General features: G+C 34.6%; 3 protein-coding genes across 3 annotated transcripts; 2 read left to right on the forward strand and 1 right to left on the reverse strand.

Annotated features, from left to right (window-relative positions):
• Positions 1-8,144: 8,144 nt before the first annotated feature.
• Positions 8,145-11,086, forward strand: LOC116010086 (NAC domain containing protein 50-like). Its single transcript, XM_031249350.1, has 4 exons — positions 8,145-8,515; positions 9,577-9,854; positions 9,941-10,126; positions 10,240-11,086. Exons 1-4 carry the CDS (start codon positions 8,284-8,286, stop codon positions 10,744-10,746), a joined length of 1,203 nt encoding a protein of 400 aa, XP_031105210.1. The 5' UTR covers positions 8,145-8,283; the 3' UTR covers positions 10,747-11,086.
• Positions 11,087-14,386: 3,300 nt separating this feature from the next.
• On the forward strand, positions 14,387-18,173 carry LOC116009921 (NAC domain-containing protein 53-like). The gene is made up of 6 exons (XM_031249122.1): positions 14,387-14,727; positions 15,636-15,913; positions 16,185-16,373; positions 16,710-17,201; positions 17,289-17,403; positions 17,524-18,173. The coding sequence occupies exons 1-6, from the start codon at positions 14,559-14,561 to the stop codon at positions 17,886-17,888; spliced, it is 1,608 nt and encodes a 535-aa protein (XP_031104982.1). The 5' UTR covers positions 14,387-14,558; the 3' UTR covers positions 17,889-18,173.
• Positions 18,174-18,271: 98 nt separating this feature from the next.
• LOC116009922 (probable small nuclear ribonucleoprotein F) lies at positions 18,272-20,766 on the reverse strand. Its single transcript, XM_031249123.1, has 5 exons — positions 20,619-20,766; positions 19,336-19,423; positions 19,202-19,239; positions 18,897-18,961; positions 18,272-18,580 (listed from the first exon to the last, which is right to left on the reverse strand). Exons 1-5 carry the CDS (start codon positions 20,622-20,624, stop codon positions 18,508-18,510), a joined length of 270 nt encoding a protein of 89 aa, XP_031104983.1. The 5' UTR covers positions 20,625-20,766; the 3' UTR covers positions 18,272-18,507.
• Positions 20,767-20,804: the final 38 nt, after the last annotated feature.

A 20,804-nucleotide genomic window follows, 5' to 3' on the forward strand; every position in this document is an offset into this window, starting at 1 on the left:
AGCCTTATAATGTGTGAATGTGGAGTTCTCAAGTTGTGAATATGGAGTATAGGACCTGTAAATATAGAGTTTTGAATGTGTGAATGCATAACAGTGATAATATAATTACTAAACATATAATCCTGTAATGTGTGAATGTGAAGTTTACAAATTTTGAATGTAGAATATAGTGTATGTGAATGTAGACCCAGGTCCACCTTACACGGCATAACAACCTGCCTCCAGTTTGGCAGGGTGAGGTGGGCCTAAAAATCCCCAACTTATCCTCTACCTCGTTAGGTTTAGAGGTCGATCGATCTATATGAGACTAAGCCCATTTTAACCGTTTTATTGGCCAATACTCAAACAATCTCAACATGAAGTATTTTGTGTAATGGACAGGCTCATTTTTATAAGTGGACATAATGTTTTAAGTCATGTATGTTGAAATTTGTCACTGTAAACTGTTCGGCCCATGTATATCCATTTGCGAGGCCCATTGGACTTGCAAATAATTTCGTAATGGTGGGTAAGTTTTTCTTTCGTACTTCTCTGTACTTCATGGGGTCTTAAGGTTGGCCTAACAAAGAGGGTGATCTAAGTAAAGAATTACCTAGTGCTTGAATTGATAAGATCTAGAGGTGTCAAAGAGACAGGTTAGTATGAAGTTCATTCTAGTCCTAATATTTTTTGGGTTGATTCAGTCCGGTTCATTTGTTACAATGGGTAGATTTGGACTAACCCATTTTATACTATGGACAAGATCGGATTTTAATTTTTGATTCATGGACCCAGCGGACCAGTTGACATGTACATTTTTTAAAAATTAGTGAGTTGAGCTCCTTGATACTTCACTAAGGGTACAACCAAATTAGATATATTTTTGAAGTGACACTTTTATTTGATGACTACAATCATTTCAACATGATTATGCCAACATCCTTGATTGTGATGTGACTTGAGCATGTGACATTCTATTTGGAATGATAACAATGATGTCATCAGACCACAAATAAAAAATCAAGATTACAAACCTTTTAAATGTACCAAAAATCTCTTGGGGCAATGAAAAACATCATGAATGAATATGGGTGGATAAAATTCCATATAGTAGTTATTATGTATAGGCAAAAACTTGTGTGAGACCGTCTCACCATGAGACTGGTCGGTTTGGGTCGAGATGCAACTGTAACACTTCTATGCACAAATGTCATACTTATATGCTCAAATGTAATATTAATTAAGAATAAAATTTTTGTTACTTATAAGGGTAAATGTAATACTTTTAAGAGAAAATACAATACTTTTACATTTCGATTTAAAAGTATTACATTTTTTCACAAAAGTATTATATTTACCCTTATAAGTAAGGGTCACTTGTCAACATTACTTATTATGAAAAATGTATTACTTTTGCTCTAATAAGTAACAAAAATTGTATTCTTAATTAGTGTTATATTTAAGCATATAAGTATGATATTTGCACATATAAGTATGACATTTGCATAGTGATTTGACCCGACCAACCCGTCTCATGAATAAGAATTCGTGAGACGGTCTCACACAGGTGTGACCCATAATATTTTGGTTGAAGCCATCCTAATCGATGGATGAGGTGCAGACTTTACTTGAGGGACATGGCAACCCATAGTTGAATGGTCAAACAGAGGATACGATTTTGGATCCACAAAACCTTAACTAATACGCCTCTCGTGCACGAGGGGGACATTTGTGCAATCAACTAATCAAAGTAATAACAAAATAAGGTTCAAACTAATAAATATTATGATTATGATTATTAAGGTCTCGATTAGTAACAATTGTTAAATACAATCTCTCATGCATAACATGTATGCTTGTATTGGATATTGAAAAGATAACTGTTTATAATGTTTGATACAGTTTAAATAACATACATAGATGTATTCATTATGTATATCATAGGAATTTATATTATTATAATAATTATTTTGCTTGATGAGGAAAATTTCCTGTCAGTATTCAAGTGTGTATTGGACAAACTTAGCACATGTTTAACAACCTGCAAACCACACAGATAAATTGTACTAGACAAATTATGTGCAATAAGTTAGACCGAAAGAATGTTAACAAGAATCAAACTCATGATTTTTTAATATATATATAAGAATTGTACTTCACCTACTTGTCGACCATTTTCGAGCTAGACAATTATAATAATAATTATTATGGTGGGTAATGGGGATGTGTGTATGTTTTATGTTTATATATATATATATATAATAGTAATCCGATCCGTAATGGAATTGCATTGCTTGAGGGAGAAGAGAAGACGTGGACAGCAACAACAAAGTTTGCTTATTATCCAGAGAATACATACACATCTTCTCATCATCTTCTTCAGTTGATCTTCTTTACTTTAGTGTTGACCAATCGCTCACCTTCACCTCAAAAAGACCTTTCTCTTTTATCATAACCACTTCCCCTCCTACATATATACGTTCTTTTCCTCTTTCCTAACTTTTATTTTCTTCCCTATATATACGTTTTTTTTTTAATTTGAAACTTTTTAAATGTTAAAAATGGTCAGAAAATATTTTTATAGAAGTTTTTAACGTAAATACGTTTCAAAAACAGCTAATTAAGCTTGTCATGCCCAATTAATTAAGCTATATTTATAGCAAGTATTCCTAGTTATTCATGGGACATAGGCAGCGACATATTACCAGTCTGCCTATATTAACAGGTGCTAAAGCCTAAACTAAACCCATATTAGGCTACCAATTAATGAACTAATCGTGAGGATTGTGTTGTCTTTCAAAATTATGCAATTTTACGAATCTGAAATTTCTTCTTTTAAGTGAAACCAAGGAGGCAAGCTGGTTCCAATTTCCTTCTTCCATTTTCTAGGACACCTTTGCTTTTTATAACAAGGTGGGTAATTTTCATAGCAAAAAAAAAATTTGAATTTGATTTTTACCAACAACTTCTCGATTGAGCATATTGCACAGAATCTTCATAGTTCAGTTTACATATCATGTGTGGTTTATGAGATATTAAAAAATAGCGGAATTTACTTAGTGCAGACCATCAGAGTAGTGCTGTGAATTTTAAAATAATTGTATATAGTGTGCCATATTAAAGAGTCATGCACCAAACTTTATTTTGAATAAGAATCAAACTCTGTAAGTATGACTCAGTGGAATTCATATTAGTCTATCTATAGTATCTGCTTCACATGATATGTCAACAACCTCCTTGATTTGAATGAGACTCGAACTTATAACATTCCGTTTGAAATGGTAACACTGATGCCTTTGGCTAGACATATGTAATTTATAATATTTTCATTTTTACCCCTGTAGTTGCTGAACTTGTAAATTGTAATTTATAAGGGGTGATGGTGTGATTATCAGCAACTATTGGGAGTGGAGTGAAATAGTGTTGCCTTCAATGATTTTTCCTTGTTTGCATACTGTTTGCGCGCGCGAGTATTGACCAGACATGGATAAAAGAGCTTTGCATGTGCAACACGAAGCCACATTGCAGAAACAGGGCAACTGAATATAGTCAAATACCAATAGTTATCCGTATTCATCTTCCAAAGTAAACTCATCACAATGTATTATCTGTTCATAACTACTTCGTCTCCACTGAAACTTGAACCTACTCCTCTTCATATAGGAGTGTAAACCGGATGCCACTAGATCACATGTTCTTTGGCTCATATGTGATTATGATAAATACAATTAGTTATAGTATAATTGAACTCGTAACTATCTGTAATGAGAATCATAGTCCACCAATGCATTCATCTTTTCCGATGCCAAAATTTTTTTTATTACCACCCAAGCTCCAAAAAATTTATCAAAGGCAATGAAAGCTCATTGTGTGTAGAGTGTACAGGCAAGGGTGAAAAATGAGGGTTGATTAGGCAATTCGTGATTTACCTCATCCAGTGCCCTTGGACAGGGATTATGGAGTTTATGATTAGTATAACGTAAGTTGTGAAATCTAATGTATCAAAAAAAAATATTATTATCGCATGCATTAAGAAGTGAACATTATGATTTAAGAAGTTAACATTGAAAATTAACATTATTGTAGTTTTTATTAGGGGAATATAAACCACAGTTGACTACATGATACTATATTGTTTGGGCAAAGTTTGTGCGAAAGCAAAATAAATTAGAAAATCAAAAAAATCTTAAGGGATGGGCAATAGATTGCTTTACTTGTACTTCTAACTTTTAATAAATTCTCACTTACGACATTTATGCATATATTTGTCGCCAATGTCACCTGCACAAGTAATTGTGACACAATTAATAAATTATCATCATCTATAATACCTTCAAAATTACTAATTTCTCCATCTCGGTTGAGCTCATCTCACAAGGTATTAGTAGTGTAATTTACTTTTCTTATGTGGTTTGTGAACTATTACATACGAGTATATTTGTCTAATAAAAATAAAAACTAATTTTTGTCTATAGGAAGATGATCAACATTTGTTTATAATATTATAAATATCATCGAGATTAATTCTAAGAAAATAAGATACTTCTATTTGGCTCTTCATTTTTGTTGTGATTTGCGTAACCTTGAAATGCCTTGAACAAGTGAATGACTTATATCATAAATATACAATATAATGATGATATTGTTGTAATAATGATAATTATTATAATTATTGTTTTGTATATTTATTTTATAATTCAATTTGGAAATTATGTGAGACAAATATATGAAGAAAAGAATGGGTGATCTTAGTCATACATGTTTACCGAGAACAAACTAGTTGACAGATGCTCTCGCTAAGATGGCCATTCACCAGAATGAGCGATGGAAGGAATATACAAATGCGTAACCGGAGATTTGGAAGGCAATTGAGAATGAGTATGTCAACGTCTATTGGGTAATAAAAATTACCGAAAGACACTAATGCTAAGTCCACCTATTTTTTTTATTAAAAAACAAAAATCAATTCGTAAATAATTAAGAAACAAAAAAAATCACTTCACTTTGTAACAAATACCGAATGAGGAAGTCCATTCGTAATTTCATATTAAATTGGTAAAACTCATCTCCAAATTAAACTGTCTTAATCCCTTTTTCAGTTTTCACATAAACGACCGTTGCTTCATCGTTACGGAGCATCTTTTGTTTTGAGTTGACTGTAGTCTAAACAGGTTCACCGTCCATCCACGTACTCACATGATACCAAGTGAAAAACAGAGTGGGGCCCATTATTTATCAAATTCTTGTGCTGTAATCCTTGTTGGATTGGTTGGTCAACGCTACGTCCTTGCCTTTCCATATCCTTTTGTCTTTTACTTTTTCTTATATAACACGTGTCAAAAATATTGTTGTTTAAAATATATTTTTAACAGGATTATCTGTTTGGCATTCCCTGCATGATGTTATTAACTACCGGAACAATAAAATGCCTCATGACAACAATTTTTATGGGTTTGATGCTTGTTAACATATTTTGTGTCCGAATTAATTTTGTTTTTTTGTCATAAATTTATAGATATTAGTGGATTTTTAGTTTTCTTTTTAAATATATATCATTTTTGTCTTAATATTATTGTGATATGACTATTTTTTGTCCTCTATATATCAACAAAATTCGTTTAAAATAACGTTAAATACAAGGTCATTTTGATCTATTCAGTTTTTAAGTGTTAAAGTCCTATGACTATATGACTCTTGTTAATTGTAACACTTGACTTTAAAAACCAACAAATTAATCCCCTAACTATGCTTTTTCTAACATATTTGGTCATCCAGGCCCAATATATACCATCAGATAGTAGTTCGAAATGAATATATACCCAATATATACCATAAGATAATGCTTCATGACAACAATTGTTATGTGGCTGAATAACCATAAGTGTCAACAAGTCTTCGGAACCAAATGATGAAGTTGAAGTATGAGATGTTAATTGGTGGGGAAATTTCATAAATCATATTATAATCATCTTATTTGAGTGGTAACATATAATTAAAATTACCACAATAGTTTAGAACAATCGGTAATTGAATTGCTAAATACAACCATAATATCAAAGATTAACTATTTGGGACAAGAAAAGATTAACTATTTGATAACTTACAACTTGATCTTAACGTGTCTTCGTCATGTCTAATTCAATTCTATTAGCTAGTGTGATATGGTTAAGAAAACAAATAAAGAAATGCATTTTCAATGTATGATATTGTAAAGATTAAATTTACCAAACATTACTTTTTATATATATTAATTTTTTAGCTTGGATGCAAAATATTAACACAATAATATCATATAAAATAAGTGATTAAATTATTTAAGTAATAATGTTAGTATTGGGTTGTAAGTTGTAACATAATACATTTAAGGATAAAACGTTAAAATCCAAAATGAAGCAGTTTACGAATTTTACAAAAGTTGGTGGGCTGGTACGCAAAGCCGTGCAACGATAAACTTCCCGTATCAGGATGCTCCACGGGTTTATTTTATTGCCAAATGGACCCCAATTGTTACAATCCTTCCAAAAATAACCAAGATTCTCGCAGATTACCAAAAAAGCCCCTTCGCTATCATCCAGTAATTGTGCGTTTATGGTTTATGTAGGTTAGCTTGTAGCCTTGGAGGGGCTTTCCCAAAATTAAACAACAACCAAAATCAACAGAGTAAACAAATTTTTTTTTTTAATAAATGTTTTACATTCACCATTTTTTAATAAATATAAATGAAATAAAAATAAATTTAATAAAATAAAAATTGAGTATAAAACTATCCTGCATGACTGAAATATTCCCTCACATTAAGAAGTCGACCATGTCATATTTATCATATTTGCAATTCACTCCCTCGGGACATAACTCAACTAGTTAACTAATTTAAAATAAGTTCATATCTATGGTTTTGACTTTGTTGTTAACACTAGTTTACAAGTATTTGCGAGTCTGTAAGCCAGTTGGGACATATCCCGTACACTTTATCTCACTCACCCATTTATAAGATAAGAGCGATGAAGAACTTTTAAATTTGTGATTCATACTAAATTTTGCAATTCCCTACTATTTTAATATTTAGATGATATTTTTTGGGACAATTCCACCAATTAAGTGTGAGATTTTAGTATTGTTGAAGGTAATCTTATCTAATATTTTGAACACATTTAGAATTAGATAATTGTTTTTACTATATTAATTTTTATTTATAGTACCCAATTATGGAGTATTATTATTGTACTATTTAGTGCTTGAGTTTTGAAAGTTTACTAAATTTGATCACAGAATATTTGGTAAAATAATTATTCATAGATAATTTAGTACACGTTAAAAATCACGTTAAAATGTCAAATTTAGTATATTTTTAAAAACCAAATGCCAAATGTAAAACAAAATAAAAATTGACAGCTCAACTCCATATATGGAAATAACATTATAGCTAATCGATTAAAAAGAGATATATTTTATATGATAATAACGTAAGATTACATTTTTATTCAACGATGAATATTACTGTAATAAAAATGTCATAACTTATCATAAAATTAATCAGTTAGCAAATAATTAAATAAAAACATTAACTATATAATGCAATTTTTGTAAATTTTATATAACATTGGTATTTAGTACTCTACCATAGTGAAATTGGATTACACCAAAACTCTTTAATATGACGCATCGATACAAGTTAATCCTTTGACCTTGAAGGTGCATTAACAAGTCATCTTATCAATCGCGTGAATTTGTCGATTAATTTTTGTAATATTTTTTGATGCATAACAAAAAATGGTCATGCATTACGCACCAAGTTAAAGTTGTAACCAATAAACTACAAACAAGAAAAGAAAAGAAAACAAAAGAGCAAAGCTGTTTCTTGTGCATTGTGTTGTTGCCTGCTAGGTAATGCAATTTGCTAAAATTACCAATATCTCCCTTTAATATTTTTTTAAAAATAGAATATATTTTTTAAAAAAAAGAGAGGAATTTTTATAAATTTATTTTTAGTTTATCGATTTCCGTGTCAAGCAAGGATCCATTTCTATCTCCGTTTGCTTAACCGACGGGCAAGAGCTTAGCCTTCTTCCCCCTCTCTCTCTCTCTCTTCCCTTTCTCTCTCTATATTTTATTTTAATTTTTAATTTAATTTAATTTTTGGACTGCTCTATATACATACATTTCGCACCATTATCAACACTCTCTCTCTCTCTCTCTCCAGCTTTGCTTCACTTCTAATCATCTCTCAGACCTAACCGGTGTTTATATATCAATCTGTATGCGTTAGCGATTTCTTGGGTTGGGTTGTTGTTGTTTGATTTGCGAATGATGGAGCAACAGCCGGCGCAGGAGGGAGGAGCCTTGGTGGTGGCGTCGCCGGCGCCGCCGAAACGGACGTTAGCGCCGCCGACGTCGCTCGCGCCCGGCTTCCGGTTTCACCCCACCGACGAGGAGCTCGTCCGGTACTATCTCCGACGCCGGGCATGCGGCAAACCTTTCCGCTTTCAAGCCGTTTCTGAAATCGACGTCTACAAATCTGAACCCTGGGAACTCGCAGGTTTTTTTTTTTTTTTTTTTAATCTCCATTTTCTGATTTTTTTCAATTTTATTTGAAATTTATTTTTAATTTTATTGTTTGGGTTCTGTTTGCCGGATCTATGTGGTGTTCCCAGTGTTACTCGTGCTGATTATTTACCTCTATTTTGATTTTTTGGTTATTTTTTAAATGAAATTTGGTTTTTTTTTTTACTCTGTGTAAAATTAAATTATGGCTGCTTTTTAAAGACTGGAATTAAGATCATTTCTAATTTTCTATCAGTAATAGGTGAGGTTAAAAAGTAGGAATGGAGCTGTAAAGCGTTGAAATGGAATAAAAAATGATATCTTTATGGTTGGAATGCTGTAAAGTTTGGAGCTTTTAGTATCTTGGCACAGTTTGATTTCCCTTTTGGGGGGTTTGAGAAAAATAATGATAACAATTATTCTCTGTAATCATAGTAAGATAGTCTTGTGGACATTCCAGTTTGCAGGCATGTGTGTCTCTGAGGAAGATTATATATTTGTAGTGCCGTGCAGAGCTTTAAGATTCTCGGTTATTGTTTTGAGCTCACTTTTGCATATTTCCCGTGTCGGTTTCTTGATTGTGTTATGCGTGGTTTAGGATTTGACGATTTGTTTATGATTGCTGGAATCGAAACGTGTGAAGGTGGAATTGGGTTGAGAAGGATTGTTATTGCTTGCTTAAAGTTAATTTGGTTCTTATGCATATTTTAGGATTCGTTTATGATTGCTGGAATCGAACCGTGTGAAAGTGGAATTGGATTGGGATTGCGATTGGTTACTCAAAGTTAATTTGTTCCCAACAGTGTAAATGTTGATTTCTTGCTTTATGTTAGTGTAGTGGTGTAAAAGAGGTGTGGAATGTAAAAGTAATTTCCGAGGAATGAACGTAGCAAATGTGAATGGAATTGGCTGTTTTAATTGTGATTCCTTTCAGACCTCAATTATGTACGTAGTGCTTTGCGATGCAGTGACGTGTTTGCTGCATTATGTGATATTTTTGTTGAATTTTTGGCTGCTTTAAAAGGGTTGGTTTGTCTTGTTATTCATAATATGCAGAATATTCGTATCTGAAGACTAGAGATCTAGAATGGTACTTTTTTAGCCCTGTAGATCGTAAGTACGGGAATGGGTCTCGGCTCAACAGAGCCACTGGTAAAGGCTATTGGAAGGCCACTGGGAAGGATCGCCCTGTCCGTCATAAGTCTCAGACAGTAGGAATGAAGAAAACACTCGTTTTCCATTGTGGACGAGCTCCAGATGGAAAGAGGACGAATTGGGTTATGCATGAGTACAGACTCACCGATAATGAATTAGTGGAAGCTGGGGTAACTCAGGTAAAAAAAAAAAAATCTATTTATTGCATATTTGATACTATTTCGAGAATTTGGAATCTCAAATGATATTTGTTTTGCGAGGAAAGGATGCTTTTGTGCTATGTAGAATTTTCCAAAAAAGTGCTTTGGGACCTCCTAATGGTGATAGGTATGCACCCTTTGTTGAGGAAGAGTGGGATGATGGTAAGGCTCTTGTGGTTCCCGGAGGAGTAGCCGAAGATGATGTAGCCAATGGTGATGATGCTCGAGTTGATGGCAACGACCTCGACCAGGTTTGTTAATTGAATGAGTCCATTTTCTTTCCGCATTGGTGCTCGTAATTATTCATTGGCACGGCCTTGAATTGTATTTAACGCGTACTCTTAAATGTTGGCCACGATTGCAGGGTGCTCTATGCAAGGCTCCCGAGAGTCCAGTTGAACCATTGTCCCTTTCATTTGTTTGCAAAAGAGAGAGATCGGAGGAGGATCCTGAACCCCTCTCTCTGGCCCAAAGCAAAAGATCGAAGCAGGATTGCCCTAGCTCGAGCCACGCAAATGGCTCGGAAGATTCAACTACCACAAGTCAGGATCCTCCAACCATGATGATGACGACAAATGATTCTTCCCCCGTTCTCTTAGAATTCCCGTTGCTGGACCCCACTGAACCCAGGGAGAACCAGCCTACAAACGCCCCTACTTTCGACTCCTCCACCCTCGAGAAATCAGTGCCTCCCGGATACCTCAAGTTCATTAGCAACTTGGAGAACGAGATCCTGAACGTGTCCATGGAGAGAGAGACACTGAAGATCGAAGTAATGAGGGCACAAGCCATGATCAACATCCTTCAATCGCGCATCGACCTTTTGAACAAGGAGAACGAGGACCTTAGACGAGTTGTCCGAGGGGGTTAAGCTAGTAGAAGCCGTGTTTCCTATTTGCTAGCTTTTTGTAGTTCTACATCTCAGATGGCATCGGGAAGTGGAAGAAGACAAGCAAAGCGATGCTGGAGATGATGTTCTACTTCATCCGTCGACAACTCTGTAATATATGTGTAATAGTTGACTGAGTACATGAACCAGATGTGCCAGTAGCTATGAATATAAGCAGTGTTTCCTGAACAGTTGCAATAATCCTCAGATGTTTCAATCTTTTTAGCCGAAACCTTAAAATGTTCTGTTGGGATTGTGCATGGTGGAAGTGGTTCACTGTGTTTTTTTAAACAATTACATGGTCTCGAGGAGTTTAGCTCAATGATTCAAGAGTCATCACTGAAAATATGTAGGTTACTGAGACTCAGTCTTAAAAATTGATCAGAAGTGATGAAGACTTTTTGTATAGCATGTGTGGAAACTGAGCGTAGAAACATGATAGACGTGATACACGAATGTCTTATCGGGTCATCCCAAACATGTCTTATCGGATCATCCCAAACAGTCGCGGGTCATCCCAAACATGTCTTATCGGACCATCGGGTCATCCCAAACATGTCTTATCGGATCATCCCAAACAGTATTAGGGATGATGATGAATCATATTAACTTGATCCTCGTTAACTATTCAAAAAATGTAAATGTATGTTTATATATATATATAAGAATAAATATAATGTATGGAGTATTAAAATTGATATCGTCCAACATCGTTGACGTAGGCTCTTACGTCACAGCTCCGATGATAAGTGGCAGTGCCTTCACGGAGAAGGAAGTCAGAAATGGCGTCCACCTTCTTCACCTTAATCTTCTATTTCTTGCTAGGTAAGCAAGCTTCTCTTTCGTGGAATGTATATAAAGCCCATGGATAATTTCACTTCAGCCCTTCAATTTTATATCGCTGAAGTCCCTGCGCTTTTAAATTTCATATTTCAGTCCTCGACTTTCATTCATTTTTAGACTTTTAATCCATCTACTATACGATGCATGGGATACGGTGAAGCAATTCTAGTTAACAAGATGCAAATCGGGGGGACAAGTGGAGTTGGAGAAGGTGCTTCCATCTTTATTCAAATAATAGTGTATTATAGATTATTACAAAATTTAAATTATTCGGTGTAAGAGATAAGTAAATTGTCATAAAATAAGTTAAAGATATTTTGTTTTGCTAATCGCAATTAAAAAGGGACATTTAGGGCATATAATTCTTAATGGAATCTTTATATATATAAAGGGGTGGGGTGGGGAAGGAGCGCAGTTGTTCTATCCTTGTATATAAGTGCGTAGTAATGAAATATTTTTCGTATTATAATACAAAGCTATTCCTGAGTGTTTAGGAATAACTAACACCAGTAACCTCTTAGGAATAGCTATTCCCCTACAAAGTGAATAGTTCATTCGTAGAAATGTTATTCTCAGATTAAAAGTTCAAAATAAATAGTGAAATAGGTTTATTTATAAAAAATATTATTTTATTTCTGACATATTTTATGAAGTAAACATGCGGTTAGGGCTGTAATACGGTTATGACGGTTGAAATCAGAGTATCAAACCTGATCAAACAAAATGAATAAACCATGACGGACCCAAATAGACAAAATAAACATAAGATGATTTCTAGAATCTTCATCAGTATTTTGACACGTAGTAGACCATTTTTCGGCGTAAACGGTAAACCGCAAGTTGTCACGAGCTACGTCACCTGCTATTGACCCACAAATTTAAAGAAAGTTTTTTTTTTTTTTTTTTTTGGAAAACAAATTTAAAGAAAGTTAAGAATATCAACAACGAAAATATCTAATCTAAAACACCAAATAAAGAGGGAAATAGCTCATAATTAATAAGTAATACGGCCAAAGGCCCTGTGGTCAAGCGGCATGAAGTGATTCTCCCAAGTGGGAGGTCATGGGTTCGCCCCTCAGTGGGGGCAATGTTGACTTTGTTGGGCTTCAGTAGGTTGAGAAAAGTATATGGACAGATACTACATCAAAAAAAATAAGTAATACGGAGTAGTAATTTTGTATTTATAAAAAATATAATTATTAAATAACGAGATAAATCTTCTGTCATTATATGATGATGTACAATAGATATTAATTCAATGGTAAATTAATATTTTACCCTTCTAATTATATTATTACTACTGCTACTACTATACCACCACCACTACTATTATTATAGGGACATTTTAATTTTGAGTTAATACCCAATATAGTCCTCGACTATAGTGGTTTTACTCAATTTAGTCCTAAATGACTTTTTGTGCTTAATTTAGTCCTCAACTTTGATGATTTTACACAATTTAGCCCTCTTGTAAAAAATTATGTTAGTTGACTGTTAGAAATAGGGCCATTATGGTAACTTCTCACCATTCATCCCATTTGGGATGATTCCTTATTCTTCTCCTTATTAAGATCAACGCAAAAATGCAAATTTTCATACCAAATCAGCTTCAACCCTAAATAAATAAATACAGAGTAAATAAATATTTAGGTATAAAGATTTACATTTCTGTGTGGATCTTAATAAGGGGAAGAAGCAAATGGGACGAATGATGAGAAATTACCATTAGGACCCTATTTCTAAGCGTCAACTAACAGAATTTTTAACAAAGAACTAAATTGGGTAAAATCATTAAAGTCGAGGACTAAATTGAGCACAAAAAGTCATTTAGGACTAAATTGAGTAAAACCACTATAGTCGATGACTATATTGGGTATTAACTCTTTTAATTTTTATTTACTTCTTTCTTTTTTCTCAATTCCCAATCATTATATTTTTTCATACCAAATAATGTAATTTAAATTTTCACATTATTATTTTCTCACATAAGTACAAATTTTCATCCTTCATTCCAACTAAACACTCTATTAAACCTATCGCGTAATAAGTGGTGTCCTATTCTAATACACACTAGACCATGATTTAATATTAAAGAGTGGAGTTAACACCAACTTAGATTATTGTTTCGCTGGCACTTCATATATGGTTTTTCAATGAGTAATACCATCACTATATTCATTTGCTCTTACCTCGACATTTTGCAATCCTTCACTAATACCCCAATAATGACAATTAAGCATTTCAAGTACCTTTTTAGGATCCAACGCTTACCATAACGTTAAAAGTTATAAGTTTTAATAAAGGCGTGCGTTTATTTTTGTATACCATCAAACTTTTGAGAGGGTAGTGAATTTTTTTATTCACGGACATTCTCACAACAATCTCCAACTTTATCATTCACCAACCTTATGCCTAATTGCTGATTTTGACCATTTAGTCTACCATATATTGTAGTCTTATGACATCACTATTATATTAAAGAACCATACTAAATACCTTGTAATCTCATAACATCACTGTTACCGTGCCGGCCCAACAAAGCTTGTGATGAGATTTGATCCCTGACTTATTATTCAAACTTTATCACTGTGACCAATTTAACTCTATACGCAGGCTAGATATTAGATACTCTCTCATATAATAGTAGTTAGATTAGATTTGTCACCAAAAGGAAAAGAAGGCAGTAAACACGCATATTAGGTTTTTATTATACGGAATACAAGTTTCCAAAAAAATTATACGGAAAACAAAAACTAATTATAAAACTCTTAAATATAATGAGTCCTGCCTGGGACGGACTGACCTAACCAATGCAATCCCTTTTCCTTTTTCCAGCTCTACATTAACAATCGCCAAACTCAGAATCTCTCTTTCTCTCTCTATAATTCGTCTCTTCTCTTCAATTACACGGTGTTAAAACCTAGAGTGATTCATAGTTTTGGAATAGTTTCATGGAATCCAGAGGGTCGTCGCAGCTATTGGCGCCGGGGTTCCGGTTCCACCCCACCGACGAGGAGCTCGTCTTCTACTATCTCCGGCGTAAGGTTTGCGCTAAGCCCCTCCGCTTTGATGCCATCTCCGAGATCGATATCTACAAGGTCGAGCCTTGGGATCTCCCAGGTACCCGCTTCTAGAACCTTCTTTTTTCTCTTTCGCTGTATACACGCACGTGATTATCAGTCTCGGTGAACTGTATTATTAAAAGGCGGCGCCTTTCGTGTTTGAACCAGGATCTGAGCTATAGTCTTAGCGTTTACGAGGAATTTAGGTATAACTAGTTGAAAAGAATGATGACCGAGGTGTAGTGAGCTAATATAGAGTTATCGGTGTTTCCCTTTTAGAATTTAGGGTTATATCATCTAAATGACGCACTAATCTTGAGTTTCCAGGGTTAATCACTGCTTTTGCTTAAGAATATGGATTTTTTAAAATTTTGTTGTCGAGGAATATGTTTAATTTGGGTTTTTCTGATATAGGGGATTTTCATTGGTCACGCTATGGACTAATGAGATGTATACTACTATACTGAGGATTTTGTTGATGAAGGTTGTACTATAAAGCATAATCTCCCTTCTGGAGTTGTTCCCCAAATTAATGAAAAGCTTTTTCCTTTGTAAGACAGGTTGCTCAGTATAACTGTTATCTCATTTGCTGTAGAAAACTCAAAAGGCATTTGAATTTCTGAAATTTATATTGTTATTTGAGTGATTGGTACTTTGGGATCACAAAGGAGGTTTAGGACTATAATCTCATATTTTTATTTAATATTGGAAGAGTGTAGGATGTGCTATGGTTACAATTCCTTAATAAATTTATCAACATTATCTACTAAGTTGTTGAAGCATTTTTTGTATCATATAAAGAGGTATATAAAGACTCCACCTATAGAAACTAATGTTGTATTATCCCATCCTGTTTATGTTAAGTAGAATATTTATTAACTTCTTTACTGATCTTTAGCATACAATGACTCAGATTTATTTTCAAATTATTCTAATTTTGGGGGTGTAATTGTGTCATGCCATCAGGTATGTCAAGGCTGAAGACCAGAGATCTCGAGTGGTACTTCTTCAGTATGCTTGATAAGAAGTATGGCAATGGTTCAAGGACTAACCGGGCAACTGAAAAAGGGTACTGGAAGACTACTGGGAAGGATAGGGCTGTCAATCATCGGTCTAAGGTTGTGGGGATGAAGAAGACTCTGGTATATCATAGTGGTCGGGCTCCAAGAGGTCAGAGAAGTAATTGGGTGATGCATGAATACAGGCTTGTAGATGAGGATTTAAGTAAAGCTGGAATTGTTCAGGTTTGCATAGTAAATTCATGTACAAGCACACATTTTTCATTGTTCTACTTGTTTTACATAAAACTGGGTGAAATCATCCTCTTCTATCCTCTGATCCTTTCTTCCCAACAAGAGGTGGAAAAGAAACCTTTTATATCTTTGTAAGCTGTCCATAGCAAAAACAATAGAGGAAAACCCCTGTCTTAATTTTTATCTGGGTGTGTATGTTTTGTTTTTAACTTTCCTCAATTGTCTCATTTATTTTTTTATTTTTTATTTTTTTGTGGAGAAGGATGCATTTGTTTTGTGTAGAGTATTTCAAAAAAGCGGGGCAGGGCCAAAGAATGGGGAACAGTATGGAGCACCTTTCGTGGAGGAAGAGTGGGAGGATGATGAGATAGCAATGGTCCCTAAGGCAGATTTGCCTGAGGAAGCAGAACTTGCAGATGATATCTTTCTGGATGGAGATGACCTTGAGCAGGTTTGATTTCTCTTCTAGAGCTGCATTATATATTTCTCATCTATATTTTATTTTTTAATATGTTCAAATTCTCTCTTAAAAATATGTATAGTGGTAAACAAATGGCAGTATTATTACAAATGAGCACACCATGATCACTATTTAAGGTGTGGTGGGAGTGGGAGTTGAGATAAAATTTTAGTAGTGTAATCTGAAACTTAGTTGTTTTTTTTTGTTTTTTTTTTTTTTTGAGGAAAAAACTTAGTCGTTGTATTTCCTATTTGATAAGATGAATACAAGAGAACCCTATTTGTTGGTGGTGTGCTTATATTTTAATATGCTTGATGCTTTGACCAGATTCTTGGGGCAGACATTCCCATAGACGGTGCTCTGGTTCCTGTGAACAATACTACTGGGAACATTGAGGACGCAGCTGCCCATGTTGAAGATTTTGAGAATATTTTGGTGGATAATGTTGAGTATCCTTGTGGACTGCAACATCCTGATGAGCCGAAGCCCTTTGATCAACCAATTCATGATTTTGATCCCAAGCCTGTCAAACGCGAGTACATGGGCGAGTCTAGCAATAGCATGACCTCTGAAAATGTGAATTGCTTACTCAATGAACCACTCATGGACGCTTCCGACGGATTTCAGTTCAATGATGGAACATTTCTTGAAACTAATGATCTTTCAAATCCTGTCGAAGCAAATACCTCAGGCTTCGACATGTTTGACTTCCTTAATTTCTATGATGCCAAGGATGATTTCCAGGACGTGCTGTTCGATTCTGATATATTTATTGGAAATGATGAGTTTCTTGAAGGGCAATCACCTTTTGCTGATAAGGTAAATTAAATTGCACATTGAACTATATGTTGCTTCGTTTAGCAGTGCAATCCTAGTGACTGCAGTTTAACTCTTGCTGTTTGACAGGATGTGTGTGACACAACTGAACAGGCTGTTTTGCCCAACGAAAAGTCCGTTGATGCTGAACATAAGAATGATATTGCATCATCGTCAAAGCCAGAGCCCACCAAATTGGGATCAGGTAGGATAAGAATGCCTTGGCAGTCGAAAGCTTTTGTTTTACTGAGAAATCAAACTTCTCCATTTCATTGTTGAGATTATTTCTCATTTTTTTCCTTTTTTTTTTTTTTTTGCTTCACAGACTTCCAACATCCATTTATCAAGCAGGCCAGCCAAATGTTGGGGAACATACCCGCTCCTCCAGCGTTCGCATCAGAGTTCCCAAAAGATGCAGCTCTGCGCCTCAATGCAGCAACCCAAGCATCCAGCTCAGTGCACGTTACTGCTGGTCTGATTCAAATCAGCGACCTGACTCTCGGCAGCAAGCATGGCAATTACAACATCATCCTTTCTTTCGACTTCTTACAAGGCGCACAAAGTCCAGCCAGCTTGGAACCAGTCGGCCATGGGAAGATGCTATCTGGGGGTTGGCTCTACTTTCTTCTCTTCTGGGTTCTAATCCTCTCCATTTCCTTCAAGGTTGGAACCTTCATCTATGCCAGGTAATGTTATGCATCATCATCAGGGAATTGGAACTTTTGCTGCAACATTCCCAGGACTTGTGTTACTGCTCTGAACTTGGTATCTATTTAGGTGCTGGTAGGGGATTTTGAGTACATTTGTTACTATTAGTGGTAACAAATTGTCTGAAACACAGTACACGTCGGACTGGTGACGTAGCTTTCTCAGGGTTTTGTGAATTGGAAAAGCTTTAACAGCCTAAAAGTTAGTCAAATATATATCATAGAACTTGCTGGTTCTATATTTACTCCCTTAACTTGTAACTTTTTATCTGATTGATAGCGTTATATTACACTTTGATTTACTTCGCTATATATGAAATTGATGTATAGATTGAAGATACATAAAGAATTACAAGAAAACTAGTATGACTTTGTCTCTGAACAAGAAATTCTATCATCTCAAATAATCCATTACAAGTCCAAATGTTAAGGAGATATCTTTCCAAGTTCTGTTCAAATGTGCACCAATTCATTCCTCAACTACACAAGTATGAAAGAGCATTTTCCGAGAAATTATAAACCACAAGGCTAAAAATACTGAAACTTGGCTTAACATGAACAATAGCCTCTGCAGGTCTCACTAACTACAACACAATGCATTCCTACTCACGATCATCCGCATCTTCCACTTCTTCATCCTCGGGTACTCCACGAAGATAAAGGACATTATTACATCTGTAGGAGGACAATGTGATTGAGATTAACAAAGAAACAAATGGATGTAAAATTTTCCTAGTGCACGTCCACTACTCAAACGGATAGTAACTTTCACGGCTCTGGTTTAAAATGGATGATCGAACTTTCATGTACTATCGTATGTCCCATTGATATACAAAGTTGAAATTAATCCATCTGAAAGAGAACTGTGTGTTCTATTTGCTGGATATCGAACTAAAGGCATGGTGACCATGCACAAGAACAGTGATATGAATTATGAAATTATGCAATCCAAGGATTGAAGGAAGAAAATGTATCAATCATGGAAATATACCTGATCAGGATCTCTCCAAGGGTGCCAGTGCATTGTCCATCAATATATTCTTCTGCATTAGCTAGCTGAAAAAAGGATAACAGATCCAAAAGATGAAAACTGGAAAATTACTAAGAACTTGAGAAATATAAGAATTGCCATATCTTCAGAGTTTTATTCTTGTTACTCAATATGAGAGCAAGGTGAAACTGCTAAATGCTTCAATACGCTAAATAACAGTATTTCTGAGCACACATTAGTATACATGGATAAACACTTATTTTTAAAAATGAAAAAATCAAGTGAATTTGGATACACAGTATTACCTGCAAGTTCATGTATGAATCAACAGAGACAAGAAACCCTGAAACAAAAAAGACAGAAAAGGGTTTGAAAATGTATCCACTTTTAACTCACCTCCAAAACCTAAATTAAGATTTAAGAATGAGAAGAATAGCACCTTTGTACTCCATCCCCCACTTGAGTTTTACCATGACAGGCTTTCCAGTCAAATTGTTCAAGAATGGCTTGGGATTAACTGGTACAGTCTGGAACAAGAATGTAATAAAAAAGTTCTCAGAATCAGTCTTCACTTCAGTCTGATTTCAATTTGGGAATATTGATAACTTCTTAGACAGAGTAAGAGAACTCAAGCTTATTTTATTTATAACCAGATACATATACTTTCATCTGATGGTACACAAATGTGTAGCAATGGCACAATAGAAATTAGGAGGTAATAGACAAATATAACAAAAATAATCAAAATTAAAATAATGTTACCCAAGAGCCCAAAAACATCTAAGTTGAAAAAAAAAAGGTACTTAGAGAAGGCAAATATTTCTTTCATCTCACATATGAACTCTGTAGTACAACCCAAGAACATCTAGGGTTGAATAGAAAATGTCGTTATATGCAAAAGTTCCTCTTTGTTTTTTGCAACATATGACAACCTAAGCACTTTTAGCATTGAAAAAATAGTGTTTCAAGTGGACAAAGATTTCTTTTACCCTATAAGAAGGCTTAGCTCAGGTAAGACACATTCTCAACTCTTTGAACCTTTACTCCACAATCTTCTCTAATTACCCTTATACACAAACACATGTTTTCTACTCTACCCAAGAGCTGTAGCTCTGTAATGCTCAAGTTCTTTCCATAACAGATTCTAAGAATATGACACAAAGAGGATCACCACAACTAATCATCTCATGCTCATGAGAACACCACAAATCAAAATCCTCCCCAGTGTCAAATGGCAACCTCGAGAGAAGGCCAAAAAAAGGATAAAGCAACATTTTATAAATGCAAACAGCATTCTCATATCATTTCCTTTTATAAATGTGCATAGCCCCATCTACCAAAACATAAGAACTTTCCGTGAAATGATACATTTTATTTCAACTGCACCCTTAACCCTAAACTCCACGGGTTTTTCACTCAAAGAAGGAAATTAAGGTCAGTTCAAATACTTCTGATTGATTCCGAGACTTAGCAAAGAGCTGCACAAAAATATTAGCAGAGTAACCTAGCCTCAAATATAGTGGAACCTTCCATAAAGATTTACGAAGCTACTACACCCAAATTTTACAACTCAAATTGTAAATAAAAACATATTAAAAAAACGTATTTGAAGGCATTAAAATGCAAATGAACAACTACAATTCAAGTGATAAATTTTCGACGCAGAACAACTTGCCGTAAAATGAACAATAAACGATTAGAGTACAGTAACTGAAAACTTACCGCCATTGGAGCTTTTCACAAAGAGCCTACGAGACGAGTTTCAAATCAGCAAAGGGTTTAGGGTTTATTTGAGAGGGGAGGAAGCGCGAGGACTTAAATCAGAAAGATGTTTTATTCAACCCGGATCCGCTAAACGTCTTTCTGGCCCTCTGACTTTCCTTTTTTTTTTTTTTTTTTTTTTTTTTT

The sequence above is a fragment of the Ipomoea triloba genome, chromosome 2 (genome assembly GCF_003576645.1).
Source record: "Ipomoea triloba cultivar NCNSP0323 chromosome 2, ASM357664v1".
Taxonomy (NCBI): domain Eukaryota; kingdom Viridiplantae; phylum Streptophyta; class Magnoliopsida; order Solanales; family Convolvulaceae; genus Ipomoea; species Ipomoea triloba.

Coding starts and splice junctions, on each gene's coding strand:
- LOC116009921 (XM_031249122.1), top strand. CDS start 14,559: ATGGAATCCAGAGGGTCGTCGCAGCTATTGGCGCCGGGGTTCCGGTTC. Junction 14,728..15,635: donor CGAGCCTTGGGATCTCCCAG/GTACCCGCTTCT, acceptor TCATGCCATCAG/GTATGTCAAGGCTGAAGACC. Junction 16,374..16,709: donor ATGGAGATGACCTTGAGCAG/GTTTGATTTCTC, acceptor TGCTTTGACCAG/ATTCTTGGGGCAGACATTCC.
- LOC116010086 (XM_031249350.1), top strand. CDS start 8,284: ATGATGGAGCAACAGCCGGCGCAGGAGGGAGGAGCCTTGGTGGTGGCG. Junction 9,855..9,940: donor TGGAAGCTGGGGTAACTCAG/GTAAAAAAAAAA, acceptor TTGCGAGGAAAG/GATGCTTTTGTGCTATGTAG. Junction 10,127..10,239: donor ATGGCAACGACCTCGACCAG/GTTTGTTAATTG, acceptor CCACGATTGCAG/GGTGCTCTATGCAAGGCTCC.
- LOC116009922 (XM_031249123.1), bottom strand. Junction 19,240..19,335: donor GTGGGGGATGGAGTACAAAG/GTGCTATTCTTC, acceptor TTTTTGTTTCAG/GGTTTCTTGTCTCTGTTGAT. Junction 18,581..18,896: donor CTTGGAGAGATCCTGATCAG/GTATATTTCCAT, acceptor GTCCTCCTACAG/ATGTAATAATGTCCTTTATC.